At 34.3% G+C, this 16,885-nt stretch overlaps 2 protein-coding genes across 4 annotated transcripts in view; one reads left to right on the top strand and one right to left on the bottom strand.

Annotated features, from left to right (window-relative positions):
• LOC121410249 (phosphatidylethanolamine N-methyltransferase-like) overlaps positions 1 to 14,373 on the bottom strand; it is a 40,671-nt gene extending 26,298 nt beyond the window's left edge. Inside the window, exons 1-2 of one of the 3 annotated variants that reach the window (XM_041602199.1) lie at positions 14,082 to 14,373; positions 2,449 to 2,562 (exon numbers count right to left, since the gene is read on the bottom strand). In XM_041602199.1, coding sequence (XP_041458133.1) covers positions 2,449 to 2,562; positions 14,082 to 14,129 — 162 coding nt within the window. In that variant the 5' untranslated portion in view covers positions 14,130 to 14,373. Of the gene's footprint in view, positions 1 to 2,448; positions 2,563 to 12,893; positions 13,127 to 14,081 lie in introns of those variants that run through there. The other 2 variants (XM_041602198.1, XM_041602200.1) reach the window with 2 other exon arrangements.
• Positions 14,374 to 14,481: 108 nt separating this feature from the next.
• The window catches only part of LOC121410247 (MYCBP-associated protein-like), a 42,438-nt gene continuing 40,034 nt past the window's right edge, over positions 14,482 to 16,885 (top strand). Inside the window, exon 1 of the mRNA XM_041602194.1 lies at positions 14,482 to 14,638. Coding sequence (XP_041458128.1) covers positions 14,584 to 14,638 — 55 coding nt within the window. The 5' untranslated portion in view covers positions 14,482 to 14,583. The remainder of the gene's footprint in view (positions 14,639 to 16,885) is intronic.

Raw genomic sequence — 16,885 nt, 5'->3', positions numbered from 1 at the left:
TTCTATAAAGAAAGAATATGTGTACACTAAAGTTTTCTTTTTATGTATCATCTAAGTTAATAGAGGTCTAGTCAAGACAAACAGTTAATCTTCAAGTCTTTCAAATGTCTGTGTTACAATATTAATCCATCTAGTACTAGCATGTGTTCAGGAACAGGATTAGTTCACAGATGAAAGTACAAGGAACAATTTAAAGATCAATAGATGAGCGCCATGCATTGATCATGGTTTACGTCAGATGGGCGGTTTCTCACCACTAAGGTTGTCCAGTGGTGGGAATATTGATAACTACAAACTAACAACTTGTTGCTCCCTTAATCCTCAACAATAGGATCCTTGGTATGAATAAACAATATGGTGGGACATTGTCATTACCATCTTGATCTCATTTAAAATTGATAATTTTTCCAGTTATTAAATCTAATAAAGAAATGGCAGACATGACCACTTCAAAAAGAAATGTGTTATTTTACCTTTCCCAAGATTTGCAATGCTTGCTCTTTTGTTTCTTTATAAACATAGCTTTTAGGAATGACTGGCAATAAAACAAAAACTGATTATGACAATAAAGGGATGGTCCGGGCTGCAAGTATTTATAGTTAAATAAATAGAATTCACTGAGCAAAATGCTGAAAATTTCATCTAAAAATCAGATAACAAATATAAAAATTATCGAATTTTAAAGTTTAGCAATATTTTGTGAAAACAGTTGTCATGAATATTCATTAGGTGGGCTGATGATGTCACATCTCCACTTGTTCTTTTGTATTTTATTATATGAAAATAGGTTTATTCAATTTTTCCTCAAACAACTAGAACAATTGAATTGACATCTGATTTAGTGCATTAGATATTTATTGCTGCAACTTATTTCATTATAAGGGAGACATAGTATTCACACAGGTGTGAAATAATGAAAAAATATATGATTTTATGTACTAACATAAGAAAACGGAAAGTGGAGATGTGACATCATCAGCCCACCTAATGAATATTAATATCGACTGTTTTCACAAAATATTGCTTAACTTTAAACTTCAATAACTTTATTATTTGTTATCCGATTTTGATGAAATTTTCGACATTTTGCTCAGTGAATTCTACTCTATGTCTTAAGACATAAATATTTTCAGCCCTGGACCATCACTTTAATGAAAATTTCAGATTCATAAAGACTAGGGATGAGCAAGTTTCATATTTAGTGAGACCATCTTCATTTAGCTCAACACAGCATGGGCCATTTTATCTGTCAAAGATTGAATAACTTTATTGATGGAAAATTAGTAGAGACATTCAAAAGAATTACAGATGAAAAAGAAACAAAACATTTGTAGTAAAATTTTAAATGAAATCTCATATTCATTGCTAATTCATAACTCTCAAGACCTCCAAGATTATTCCAAGATATTTTTCATGTTTTTTTTATTAAGGCCATAAATAACAAAAACAGATAAATAATTTTAAAGAAAGACAGTTATGGAGACGAGCGAGACAGAGAGGGAGAGAGAAAGGGAGGATGTATGGTATATGGTAAAGTTGGAGAAAATTGAAGGCATAGACAGAGATATCTTGCAAAGACTATCGTTCAATAATTCATTGAGGTATTAGAAGATGCGATTAAAGTGGCAGGGTACTATTTCACAGACAGAAAGAATAGCAAGTCAGAAAAATCAATATCATTTCACCAATGGATTACCGCTCATCCCTGGGAAAATATTAGAAGAAGAACAGATGTGAGAAAAATAAGTTAATCACCCCACCGCTTTACCACTAAAAAGTCAAATAAAGTATCTGCAAGATTTGTTAGTATGAAAGAGAATTTAAAGTACATAACCCCTATATTTCTTTTCATGATCCTTTTAAATTGATTTACATGTATATGAAAAACAAATCTTGAAATATAATTTACATATTATTGTGAATTAGATGCCTGGAGCCGATAAGAATTCACAATCTCACATTGATCATTTTACTTAATGAATTTAGTTACAAGATGTGCTGAATAACTTTTTTAACATCCCCATTAAACTCTGCATTAGCCTTTCAACGATACCCTGGGGTGGGGTGGGTGGGTGCAAGTCTATCAACCATATGTACTCTCAATATTAATAACAACCAGTAGCCTATATGCAAAGCTTTAGCATTATAACATTTCAGTAAGATAGCCAAAAAAGCTTAAATGATTTTTGAAACAACACACTGAATAAGCAAGTGACAAAGAGAAAATGTGTTTGAATTTGAAAGAAATAATCACATTTCACATAATTGTCTCCAGGATTTTGCTTTACAATTCTGCTTTACTGCTGCCTAAATGGGTACTACTTGCTGCTGTATAAGTTTATGGAAAGCAATAATCGTCTGTAAAAGTTGATTGAACTAGCAAATGAAGGCAAATAGAGATTTAACTATGGATACATAATATTAATAACATAAATCTATATCACTTACACAGTTCCAGAAGACTGGATTAAATATAATAACAGCCATACAGTAGTACAGGTTAGGGTCAGACCAGTTGATCCTGGGCTTATGACAGGTCCACCAAAACAGATCCAATTCCATCTGGAAAATGTGGTATTCAACAAGACCAAAAAAATGAAAGAAAAATGTGAATTATAAAGTATAAATGCAACTAAAAGTACACCAATTAAAACGACTGTGCAACATATAAGTGTTTAAAGCTGAATGTGTACACAACTCAGCAAGATAACATATACTTATCAATGATTTGTTTGTTTTATACCATGAAGTGGCCAATGAGTTAACATCATTATGAAATAGACTCAAGGAGCTTAATTCTAAACATATTTCATTCTGATAAAGGTTAATATCCAAAGCTAAATAAGATAATGTCACAAGATTATCACCCCAAAGGATGTTTTTAAAGGGGAATCGAACCAAAATAAATGGATTTCCCTTCAAATATCTATCTACCATTCAGCACTTGCTCCTACTCTCAGTAATAAAGAAAAATATTCTGACAATCAGTTTTGTCTTCATATCTTCCCAAAACTCTAGAGAAGTTAGGATAGAAAACTAAATTCCAAGTTTGATTATAAAGGATGTGTTCATTCGTACTTCTTGCTAACACATGGATTTATACAGGAAAATGAATGCAGGTGTGGGTAAAGTGAGGGAAAATCAATACATGTACCTAGAACTATGAAAAATATATTAATCCCCTTTCCTTCCTTGTAAATGGACAAAACACCTCCCATCACCACCATACCTACAATCATTATAACCGTGAGACACTAAGACTCTATGCATGATCAATCCTGATTTAAACAAACCATACAATTTCATTTTATCTTGGGGTTTAGTCATCTAGGGTTTCTTCAATCAAATGAATGTTACATGATATTTATGTTCCTCAGGTTGATTTTACAGATGCCTAACACACTCTCAACTGAAGCTGTATTAGATAGGAAGACAACTCTCATTCTTGGAGCAGTGAGCATTATTTGGGCAATAGAGGGCTCTCTTTCAGAAAGCTGTAACTGCAACATAAAAGTTGGCCCAAAGTATGATAAAGTTGCAGACAGATTAGGTATCTCTTGAGCTCCATAAGAACACAAATGTAGATCTACCAAAATCAATTGTTATAAAAATTGTATTTTTGATTAAAAAAGTGCATACTTAATCAGTTCTAAAATTCTGTGGTTTGTATCCCCTACATAGTGGTATCATATAAAGACAGCAGATTTGAAGTGAATCAACAAATGAGAAAGCATTCATTTAGTGAAACCATATAGATAGTTTTCTAGTTTAAATTTCAGAAGTCTGTGTCGAAGTTTGGTGAATATGATGAAGCTCTACCAAAAAAAAAAAAGTGGAGCACCTCTGGCAGTCTCACCTGCATCACGCCAATCAATATAGCAGCAGTGCTGACTTTGAAAACGACTATCAAATAATTATTCACAACTAGCACATCAATGATGTGGAGCTCATCTGGCATCTCGCAACAAAATTTAACACAATTTTAATTTCAGCCCAGTTGACACTGTAGTGAATTATATTGGTGACATAAATTGAGGATATAGAACTGAAATTGATGAAAAATGACATAGAACATTTTTTGTGATCTATGAATAAATTTCATATCAATTAAGTACTGGTATTAATAATTATCTAGTCAAATTTTCTTAACTCCATGTAGAACCTTGGTGAACCAATGTAGCTCTCAGATGGAACAAAAATAACCAACGTCAATCAACAAATAAATACCCGGTAAGTAATTTTGTGAGTTTTGGAAATATATGAATAAGTTAGCATATTTAATGAGTTTCGACTATGTTGAAATTTTGTATCACCACCTCGAGCTATTATATAAAGCAAACAAAATTGAAATTGATCAACAAATGAAGAAGAAAAAAATTTCTTTGTAATTCTGTGTAGAAGTTTGGTGAACCTCATGAAGTTCTACAAAATAGAAGAAAAAAAGTAAGAATCAGTCAACAATTAAAGAAGAAAAAGCATTTTATGTGAATTTTTAAAATATGCATAAATTAGCATAAGAATCGTTCTAATCAAAATTTCAAAATTCTGTGTAGAAGATTGGTGAACCTCATGAAGCTCTTCCAGATGGAAGAAAAAAAATCAAAATCGGTCAACAAATAAAGAAGAAGCATTTTATGTGAATTTTCAAAATATGCATAAATTAATTTTGCATAAATTAGCATAAAAATTGTTCTAATAGAAATTTCAAAATTCTGTGTAGAAGATTGGTGAACCTCACGAAGCTCTACAGGTTGAAGAAAAAAATCTTTCCACAAATAAAGAAAAAGAAGCATTTCACATGAATTTTTCAAAATATACATAAATTAATTTCGCATAAATTAGCATAAAAATTGTTCTAGTCAAATTTTCAAAATTCTGTGTAGAAGATTGGTGAACCTCATGAAGCTCTACCAGATGGAAGAAAAAACTAGCACATCAATGATGTGGAGCTCATCCGGCATCTCGCAACACAATTTAACACAATTTTAATTTCAGCCCAGTTGACACTGTAGTGAATTATATTGGTGACATAAATTGAGGATATAGAATTGAAATTGATGAAGAAATGACATAGAAGCATTTTTGGTGATCTATGAATAAATTTCTATGAATTAAGTATTAATTATTATCTAGTCAAAATTTCTAAACTCTGTGTAGAACCTTGGTGAACCTAATGTAGCTCTCAGATGGAACAAAAATAACCAAAATCAATCAACAAATAAGTAAGCAATTTTTGTGAGTTTTGAAAATATATGAATAAATAGCAGATTCAATGAGTTTCAAAATTCTATGTTTAAATTTTGTATCACCACCTCGAGCTATCATATAAAGCAAACAAAACTGAAATTGATCAACAAATGAAGAAGAAAAAATATTTTTTGTGATTTATGAATAAATTTTGCATAAATTAGAATAAATAATTTTCCAGACAAAATTTCAAAATTTTGTGTACAAGTTTGGTGAACCTCATGCAGCTCTACCAGATGGAAGAAAAAAAATCAAAATCTGTCTACAAATAAAAGGGGAATTTTCTGTGATTCATTTCACTGAAAATTTTCAAAATTCTGTGTAGAAGTTTGGTGGGCCTTATGAAGTTCTACCTGATGGAAGAAAAAATGTCAAAATCTGTCTTAATAAAGAAGAAGCATTTCCTGTGATTTCTGAATATATTTCGCATAAATTAGCATAAAAATTGTTCTAGTCAAAATTTCAAAATTCTGTGTACAATATTGGTGGACCTCATGAAGCTCTACCAGATGGAAGAAAAAATATCAAAATCGGTCAACAAATGAAGAAGCATTTTATGTGAATTTTTAAAAAATATGCATAAATTAGCATAAAAATTTTCTGGTCAAAATTTCAAAATTCTGTGTAGAAGTTTGGTGAACCTCATGAAGCTCTACCAGATGGAAGCAAAAAAAATCAGAATCGGTCAACAAATAAAGAAGAAGTAGCATTTTATGTGAATTTTGAAAAATGTGCATAAATAAGTATATTTAATGAATTTCAAAATTCTGTGTAAACGTTTTGAATGCCCCACCTAGTGCTATCATATAAAGCAAACAGAATTGAAATCGGACTTGAAATGGCGAAGTAGTAGCATTTTTAAATTGTGGACAGACGACGGACGCCACGCCACGGCATAAGCTCATCTTGCCCTTTGGGCCGGATGAGCTAAAAATCAAATTTGGTCAACAAATCAAGAAGAAGCATTTTATGTGAATTTTTCAAAATTTGCATAAATTAATTTCGCATAAATTAGCATAAAAATTGTTCTGGTCAAAATTTAAAAATTCTGTGTAGAAGTTTGGTAGACCTCATGAAGCTCTACCAGATGGAAGCAAAAAAATCAAAATCGGTCTACAAATAAAGAACAAGAAGCATTTTTTGTGAATTTTGAAAAATGCGCATAAATTAGCATATTTAATAAAATTTCAAAATTCTGTGTAGAAGTTTCGAATCCCCTACCTAGTGCTATCATATAAAGCAAACAGAATTGAAATCGGACTTGAAATGGCAAAGTAGTAGCATTTTGAAATTGTGGTCGGACGACAGAAGACGGATGCCACGCCACGGCATAAGCTCATCTTGCCCTTCGGGCCGGATGAGCTAAAAAACACCAATCATATTCTGATATACATTCATTGAGAATAAATGACATTTGACCTTGATTATACGACCTAAGACTTGTCACTTATACATGATTACCCTGTATGTCCATATTTTATAAACTATATCTATAAACGTTGAAAGTTATAACAGCAATTTAATAATTACCTCCAACATGGCCAAAGTTCAATGATCTTTGACTTTGATCATGTGACCTGAAACTCACATGAGATGTTCAGTGATATTTGATTACTCTTATGACCAAGTTTTATGAACTAGACCAAATTACAGTTATGATGGTAATTCAAAAAATACCCAAACATGGCCATGCATTGACCTTAATTGCCATTTGACAATGGTTATGTGTCTTGAAATTCGCATAGGATGTTCAGTGATACTTGATTACTCTTATGTCTAAGTTTCATGAATCAGATCCATAAACTTTCAAAGTAATTATGGTAATTCAACAGATACCCTCAACTTGGTCATGTGACCTGAAATTAAAAAAAAAAGGATGTTCAGTGATATTTGACTAGATTATGTCCAAGTGTTATGAACTAGACCAATAAACTTTCAAAGTTATAATTAGGAGTGGGCTATAAATGGGTGATTTTTTGTTTTACTGTGGGAACAGTTTTTTGTGTTACCTTATCTCAACATGAAATGACAATATTTTTTGTCTCGGGTCCGAGAAAAAAGTGTGCTGGGCCAAAATCCAAAATGGCTGCCAAAACCCCCCAAAATCACAGTTTTGACCACAACTTCTTTATTTGGTGGTCTTTTTCTCTGATTTTGGTGTCTATTCATAAGTTTTAGGGGGCAGGCAATTTGTTTTTCCCAAAATGAGCACTTTTAAACAATTATTTGTAGAGTTAAAAGGTAATTATACCTAAATTTACCAATTTTTATAGCCTTTTTTCAGCCAAATGTAGGTTTTATCATCCTGGAGTTCTTGGATATTAGATGGTACGAGGTCAACAATAGCAAGCAGCTTCATAGAGCTATATTGCTTTTATTCCTCTACTATGGGTTTTACGGATATTTGTGAAATATATCTCATTAAATAAAAAAAAAGGTTAATTATCCATAGGGGCAATACAGTATACAATGTACTGTTACTGTACATACTACACTGCCATTGACCACCATGACATATGACAAGGCCTGTATATAAACTATAGTGTCATAGAAATACATTGTAAGCTCTTAAGGTTTAAAATTAGATTGGGAATTGTGAATTTGATTGCTTGTCAGCTGATGTACATGATGAAACCAGCAACGTAAATTGCACATAAAATATCACATATCATATACGTACATCACATATCTACATGTAGCCATATCTTCTTCATTTGGAGGCTTTTTTTACCTGGTTGTGGTGTCTATTGGCCTATATTTATGGAGTCAGGTAACTATATTATCCTGGTAACATTGATCAACAACCAATCAGAACGAAGGATTCCATGTAAGTTACCATTAAGTTAACATAATGGTAATTTTTTATGCACGGGGCCCAGAATATCTACAGTGTAAATGCCATGATGTGGGGTTAATTACCTTTCTCCGCCCCCTGAATTAGCATATTTGACAAAACATGTCCTCAGTTTCTGAGACAAAATATATCTTCAATTTCTGAGGCATCTAATTCTAAACCTAAGAGCTCATTTCTCAATGTATAACACTATAGTTTATACATGCGTTGTCATGGTGGCCAATGCATTTATGCAGTGCAGTATGTATAGTACATTGTATACTGTATGGCCCCTATGGATACCGGTAATTACCGGTAACATTTTTTTTTTTATTTAAGATATATTTCACAAATATCTGTAAAACCAATAGTAGAGGAATAAATGCGATATAGCTCTATGAAACTGCTTGCTATTTTTGACCTCGTACCATCTAATATCCAAGAACCCCAGGACAATAAAATCTCCTTATTGGCTGAAAAAAAGGCTATAAAAATTTGAAAATTTAGGTATAATTACCTTTTAACTCTACAAATAATGGTTTAAAAGTACTAATTATAGGAAAAACAAATTGCCTGCCCCCAAATACGTATGAATAGACACCAAAACCAAAGAAAAAGACCACCAAATAAAGAAGTTGTGGCCAAAACTGATTTTGGGCGGTTTTGGAGGCCATTTTGGATTTTGGCCCGGCACACTTTTTTTTGGACCCAACACAAAAAATATTCATTTCATGTTGAGATACATTACAAGGAATAAAAAAAACTGTTCCTATATTGAAATTACAAAAAGAATATTTTTGACCCATGTATAGCCCACTCCTATTATAATCGTAATTCAACAAATACCCCCGACTTGGCCAAAGTTCATTGACCTTAAATGACATTTGACCTTGATAGTGTGACCTGAAACTCCCACAGGATATTAAGTGATACTTCATTACTCCTATGTCCAAATTTCATGAATCAGATCCATAAACATTCAAAGTCATGATGGTAATTCAACAGATACCCCCAACATGGCCAAAGTTTGACCTTATATAAACGTTGACCTTGATCATGTGACCTGACACTTGCACAGGATCTTCAATGATACTTGATTAATCGTATGTCCAAGTTTCATGAATCAGATCCATAAACTTGGCCAAAGTTCATTGACCCTAAATGACGTTTGACCTTGGTCATGTGACTTGAAACTCAGGCAGGATCTTTAGTATTATTACCTGTTTAACCTTATGGCCAAGTTTCATGAACTAGGTTGATATAGTTTCTAAGTTATGCTATCATTTCAAAAACTTAACCTTTGGTTAAGATTTGGTGTTGACGCCATCGCCGCCAAAAAGCGGCGCCTATAGTCTCACTTTATTATGCAGGTGAGACAAAAAAAAATCAGTCAATAATAAGAAGCATTTCCAGATAATTTTTTTAAATGTGCTTAATTATGATACTTAAAGGTGTACTCCTGACTAAAAATAATATGATTTGAACAGAAATGAAAAACCAGACAAACACAACTCTGAAAATTCAATCAAAATCAGACAAGGAATAACAAAGTTATGACATTCAAACATTTGTGTTATCTTGGTGGAATAATTCTATGTTTCCATGAATATTCAATGTCTCACAATGAACAAACTGATGATGTCATATCCCCAATTGTTCTTTTGTATTTTATTATGTGAAATCATATTTGTTCAAATTTTGTTCTCGATTAACTAAAAAATTAAATTGACAACTGATTTAATGTATTAGATATTCAATTGCTGTAACTTTTTTTTATTACAAGGGAGCCATATCCCATGTATATGAAATGATTTCATGTACTAGCATAAGAAATTCAGGACAGGCATGCGATATTATAATATTGCTTAAGTTTAAAATTCAATAAGTTCATTATTTGTAATCCTATTGCGATGAAATTTTCAGCAATTGGTCAGTGAATTTGACTCTATTTAGATAAAATTACTTTTAGCCCGGAGTACCCCTTTAATGAGTTTCAAGATCCTCCATAGAAGTTTTGTATCCCCACCTATTGCAGTCATATGAAGCAAATGGAATTACAATTAAATACACATGAATAAGCATTTAAAGAAATTTTTAATATTTGCATTAATATCTTAGAAAATATCCTTGTCAAATTTCAAAAATTCTGTGTAGAAGTTTTGAAGAATATTATGTAACTCTACCAGATGGAACATAAAATAAGAAATTTAAAAAAATGGTCAACAAACAAAGAAGAATCATTTTTTGTGTATTTGAAGTTTGAAACAAGTGCATAAATTACCATATATGATAAATTTCCAAATTCTGTGTAGAAGTTTGATTCCCCTACTTCTGTGTAATACGGTCTTATGGGAAGACTTGACACTCCCATGAAACTGCAAGATAGGCTATGCTTTACAAAATTCAACAGGCTTCAATCCTGAAGCAAGATGTTTTAAGTATCATTTTAAAAGAGGAAATTAGCATGAAGTTTGATACATATATGATCAACCAAATGACAGACAGGTACTATTTACAGTTCTACCAAAGGATATGATTCAAGTTTGGAAGATCACCTTCCACTCCCTTTCATCAATGCACCCATTTCATATGATGCTCTTGTACAGCAAGTCTTCAAGAATGAGCCGTAAATGACTCAATGACTCTTTCTAATTGTGCATAAAACCAACATTATTTACTTGCCTGCATAATTTTTTTTTTAGCTTTTTGTCTTTTTTAGTGCTTTTTCTTCTGTTTTTGCTTTGGGGATTTTTTTTTTAAATTGAAAGCTTTTTCTATTTTATACATGTATGTAACTAGGATAATTATCTGTCAAATAACAATAGTTATCTCAAAAGGTATATTCTAAAACTAACCATTTTACACACAGTAAATAAGTATATGAGAGACAACATTAAAAGCATAGACCTATGATCCCAAGTTCAGCTTTTACTTTTTATCATGACAATGACCTTAAATTATCGTACAAGAGCGTCACTAAGGCGAGCACATAATACACTCACCTGTAACGTGGAAAATGGAGTTATTGGTCAAACAAGAAAAGTGGAAGGTGATGACTTAACCTTTGACTCTCTGACCTCAAATTAATACAATTTCTGGGATCTATGCTAATATCATACACACCAAATTATATGAGCCTACAGGTTAAGATAAACTAATGTTATCGCGTCAACAAGGACGTCAGAAGGGTAAGATAAAAACAGGTCACTGTGATGTTGACCTTTTGACCTCAAAATCTATAGGCTTTTTGGGATCCATACTAATGTCATACACACCAAATTATATGAGCCTAAGTTAAGTTAAACTGAAGTTATTGTGTTTACATAGACTGCAGTAGGGTAATTAAGGTTAAAACAGGTCATTGGGTGACCTTGACCTTTTGACCTCAAAATCAATAGGCTACCAGGGATCCATGCTAGTATCATACACACCAAATTATATGAGCCTGGGTTAAGTTAAACTGAAGTTATCGCGTTTATAAGGAAAAATGAACGGACGGACAGACGGATGGACGGACATCGAGCGTGATACCCTAAATAGTATGTCCAGCCAGGCATAGCTTAGGTCTATACTTACAAGTTGAACAATATTTAAATTAGAGCAGCAATGACCAAATTAAAAGAGGTATTTTGGTCCGCATCCAGCTCATTAATTAGGAAAAACCTCTATTCATCATGAAATATGAATATCGAGTTGGATTGGATGAAGCTTCCGGGGGGGAGTACTCAACCAAAAAAGTGGTAGGGGTGTGCCGCGGGCGAGACAAAAAACAGGGGCCTTGGAGTGGCCTTATTGTAAAAAGGACGGTCTCGGAACTACAAATGTTCGTGAAAACGGGATCCTTGGAACGGATCGCCAGCATGCGAGTGCGTTTATGCATCTATGGAACGGTCATGCATGCATGATGCAGCTAGCACGGGTTGCGCTCGCATAGAAGCGATGGTCAGACCCCGGGGGGGGCACTCAGTATATAATGCATAGTGGGTATGTGCCGCGGAGGGGACCCCCATTTTCACACTCAAATTTCCGTTCCAAGGCATAGCATTTTTTCCTTGTTGAGAAAAAGAACAAAGAAAGCCGCTCCAAGGCATAGCATTTTCTTTTTATCGAGAAAAAAGAAGAGAAAAATCCGCTCCAAAGCTTCGCATATTTTTCTTTACGCCGCTCCGATCGCATTGAATGAGCTGCAATTTTGGTGAAAAGCGGCCGCAGAGCTCCGCCGGCGGAGGCCGCGCTAGCTGCATCATGCACACATGACCGTTCCATAGGGATGCATACGCACTCACACGCTGGCGATCCATTCCAAGGACCCCCGTTTTCACAAACATTTGTCGTTCCGAAGCCAGTTCCGAGGACCCTCCTTTTTACAATAAGCCCGCTCCAAGGCCCCAGTTTTTTGTCTCGCCCGCGGCACACCCCCACCACTTTTTTGGTCGAGTGCCCCCCCCCCCCCCCCGGGGGTCAGACAGTGCTCTGCGGCAGTTATTCACCAAAATTACAGCTCATTGTAGCAGATCAATGCGACCACAACAGCATAATGAAAAATATGCAAAGCTTTGGAGCGGATTTTTTTTTTTTTTCTCAATAAGAAGAAAATGCTATGATTTGGAGCGGCTTTCTTTGTTCTTAATCTTATTCTCCATAAGACAAAAATGCTATGCCTTGCCTGGCTTGGAACGGAAATTTGAGTGTAAAAATGGGGTTCCCCCCCATTATGTATTATATACCGAGTGCCCCCCCCCCCCCCCCCGATGAAGCTACTGACTGTTAGTGTTGACTTTGTTTGCAGGTTGGAGTTCCCTGGGTTACTAACTAGCTAGCGCAGCTGCCTGCAGCACCGTTGCTGCTCAGCGAAGGCCGACGGGTAAGCTGGCCGAGCTGATCATGTATCATGCATGGTAGGCCATAGTGACGTATTGTATTACCGGACACTATCATATTTCCAGACGCGCATATAACTGCGTAGGAAATCAATTTCGTACCGTAAGACTTCCGCAGTTCAATATCACAGATCAATTCAAAGAACGAGATTGCAAAAACAAGGCGAAAATATAACTTTTACCTTATTTTTCTCTAAAAATGACAGAAAATGCTTGAAATAACACAGTTTTGGCATTAACAATTGATCCCAATTGATCTATTTTCTGATTGAAATACGGACCTGATTTGCCGAATTTCAATCTCGTACGGTCCATCGATTAAATCGTTGACGGCTAGTTCTCAATGTTCCCGGTACCCCGGCCGTGCGCGAGGTTTACCGTGTTGGAGAGCCATCAATGATCGACAGCGCATCGATAGAACTTAACTTGATGACTGAGTCTTACGATATGAACGAGCATCATTAACACTTGGAAGTGCAATATCGAACGCGCAATTAAAAAAAAGGAAATTAGTTAGCAAACGCAAATTTATAACAAAGATCTGATCAGAATGGTTATAAGAAAGCAAACAAAAACTTAGAATTTACTCATGAGATGATTAATCTCGAAAAAAATCACACCAATTCTTTCTTACATCATTATAATCAAGAATATTTTCACCCGTCCGGCGCGCGTCCGGAATTACAATAAATTTGTCACGCACGAAAATAATTGTTTTTCGCGGAGGGGTATGCGGCAAGTGCGGTGCAAAGAAAATGGTTGGAAAATATAAAATAATTTCATCATATTCATGATTTTCAGAATATTTGGAATAGCAAGTGATAATTTTTCTTGATTGTATTTCCTCTAGTTGTCTTTTTTAAAGCACTGAAATGAAAGTGTCCGGCAATAGGATACACTGCCATACTCCGCAAGGTGTGCGTCCCTGGCCCTGCGCTTCTCTGACGCGGGCCGGGCAGGCTCCTCAGCTCAGGCTCAGCCTAGCCTCTAGGCCGCTAACTCTAGGCTCAGCTGCCTGCGTCGCGACCCTAACCAGTAAGTAACGGGCCCGAATTACGGCAGTTGAGCCGAAACTGGAGTCTAACTTATTTCTACTGTATTCAGAACACCGATAACCGCACCTCGTCAAAATTAAGACCTTCAAACCACTGGCAGCAATCTGTGAACATTCCTCAAGATCAATTCTTCAAAATAAAGACAAGAATTCAAACATGATCATGAATTACCACGTGATAATTCCGTCGTCTGCTACTACTAGTTCCGGAAATATAAGGGGTCAAAGGTCGCCTTCCACACAATATAATATTTATCCGCTTATTTCATGCAAAAAGAAATAAACAGAAACTTGCATTGTTTGAATCATCGATATTCATCAAGTAAACAATTAGCATTTTTCTTTCTTTTTCGTTGTAAAATATAATTTATGACTTCAAAAGCAATGAAAAACTTTGAACTTTTTTAAATCAAATTTGGTATCTACCAATGCGAACTTGTGTAATGAGGCGCATGGACATTGCATGGAAACGATTGATTGAACTGATCTCGGAAGTGTATTTTGTTTTTCCATTTTATCAGACAACGACTAACTAACTATTTTCAGTCATTTGATGAATCATTGCGAAAATGAGCAGTAGACTGAGTACAAAGCCATCTAAGAAGGACAGGCCAAGATCAAGTGGTTAGTATATTTATGAAAATTTTGTTGCTCACCCGAAGCCCGAATTATGTTTACAGGACTGGCGCCATCTGCGAGCGTAACTTAGCTGTGTTGTCCAGTACACAACAAGTGGAAGTGAGCTCTCCCACAAAAATGTTGAATAGAATCATTTTAACGTTAAGGACGTTCCACACTTTAAATAAGATCCTTGTCATTTTCACTGAAATTGGCACAGAGACCCGGCATGCCAGAGACACTATATTAAAAAAAAAGCCAAAATTTTATAAAAATTTGATGTACAAAAGTACCGTACCGTATTGACATTTTAGATTTTACTGATGGGGAAAACGATGGCATCGCTCACTGACAATTTTTTTTTGTATTTCATTCTATTAGAGAATATTAATTTAAATACTAAAGGTGTCTATTCTTATTTTAATTGTCGAAATGAAAGTTTGATTCATCCCTGAACATTGCTGCACCTACCGTGACTTGGCAATCTCAATAAACTGTCAAAATAAAGAGCAAAAATTAAGTAATATTTGATGCTTAATAATAAAAGAAAATACAGAAAAATGATAGTCATATTTCCCCTATGTACAAAGTTTCTGTACTTCCCTTTTCCTTTTCTAATTTCTTTATTACCAAATATCAAATACATTCCCTATTCCGTATTTTAGGCCTATACTTGTTTGTATAAAATCTTCTTTCTCTTTATTTATTCCCTTTTTATAACGGTACCTTTCACCTTGTCATAACTTTTGTCATATCTTTTGCGTGTATAAAAGAATTACATGCATTTAAAGCCGCATATTTTTGGTGTGCGCTAAATAGAAGAGACAAAATTTATGACAATGTTTGTGACAAAAGTTATGACATCCACCAGAATATCAATTATGTCATATCTCTGAGAAAAGATAAAATATGAAGAAAAGACAATTTTCAGAATACCGCCCCTGGACATTCTGTATACATGTTTTACTTATGAAGATCAGTAATGCCAGCTTGAAGCGCGAGTATCTTTCTATTATTCCTAAGCGCAAGATGAACTTGAAGATTTTCCATTATGAAAAAGGGCCCATTTAGTTTTAGGAAATCATGGAAATGTTATTTTCTTATTTATTAATCTATTATGCTTTAATGATAGCGTGGACTTTGTTGAATATTAGGGCTTGAGCACTGGACAAGCTTTTTGTAGTTTGGATATAAAGACAAATGGGTATTTTTAACATTAATGCGAGCGCAAATCGCGAGCCAAATATTTTTTACAAACTAATAAAATGTGATTTTAAGTAGCTTGTTATAGAATTGATAGAGAGGTATGCATAACTCATCAATCAAAATGCGAGAGAGAAGCGCTAGCTGATAGGCCTACTATTTGACAATCACTAAAAAAAAAGATATTTTACAGAGCGCTTGAAAAAAACAATTTGTAAATAAAAATTAATAAGCTCAATATCCAAGCTGAAATATATTTTGTATATTGACTTCAAAACTTGATATTTTAAGCTCCATATCAGCCTAAATTGAGTAAGATGTGAATCTCATTGAACAGGCGATGCGAGCGCAAAGTCCTACTGTCACCTGACTTAATTCACTTGTCTTCCTCCTCTTATTTTCCTCTTCTTTTTCTTTCCTCTTTCTTCTCTGTTTACCTTACCCTTTTTTTTCATTCTCCCCCCTTTTTTTGCTCCGCCAAATGTTTATAGGGGGGGTACGCCACTGATGAACACTTTTCGTAATCATGAAAGGGATAGGTATGTAAACAATTGATGCGAGTGGAAGACAATTTAGATTTTAGACCTACAAACAGGCCACTCTATTTATGTTTTGTAAATCTTGAAAAGGATGGGTAATTGGGTATCTTCCTACATCAATAATACAAGCATGAAGCGCGAGCACAAAATTATTGATATTCTGATTTGAAACTGGATAACTTGAGCACATTTTAAATAAAGAACAAGATGCCTATATCAATAAACATGTGTGTACCTGTTTTAGATTTAGACATAGAATCTGGACATTCTGTATACATGTACATGTTTTACTCATAAAGATCAGTAAGGCCAGCTTGCAGCACGAGTATCTTCCTATTATTCCTAAGAGCGAGATAACCTAGTCGATTTTCCATTATGAAAAAGGGCCTATTTAGTTATCAGGAAATCATGGAAATGTTATTTCTTATTTATTAATCTAGTATGCTTTAATGATAGCATGGAATTTGTTGATTATTAGGGCTTGAAAAGTGGACATGCATTTTGTGGTTAT

This window comes from Lytechinus variegatus, chromosome 3, assembly GCF_018143015.1.
Source record: "Lytechinus variegatus isolate NC3 chromosome 3, Lvar_3.0, whole genome shotgun sequence".
Classification (NCBI taxonomy): domain Eukaryota; kingdom Metazoa; phylum Echinodermata; class Echinoidea; order Temnopleuroida; family Toxopneustidae; genus Lytechinus; species Lytechinus variegatus.
This window is presented reverse-complemented; position numbering and strand designations above follow the sequence as displayed.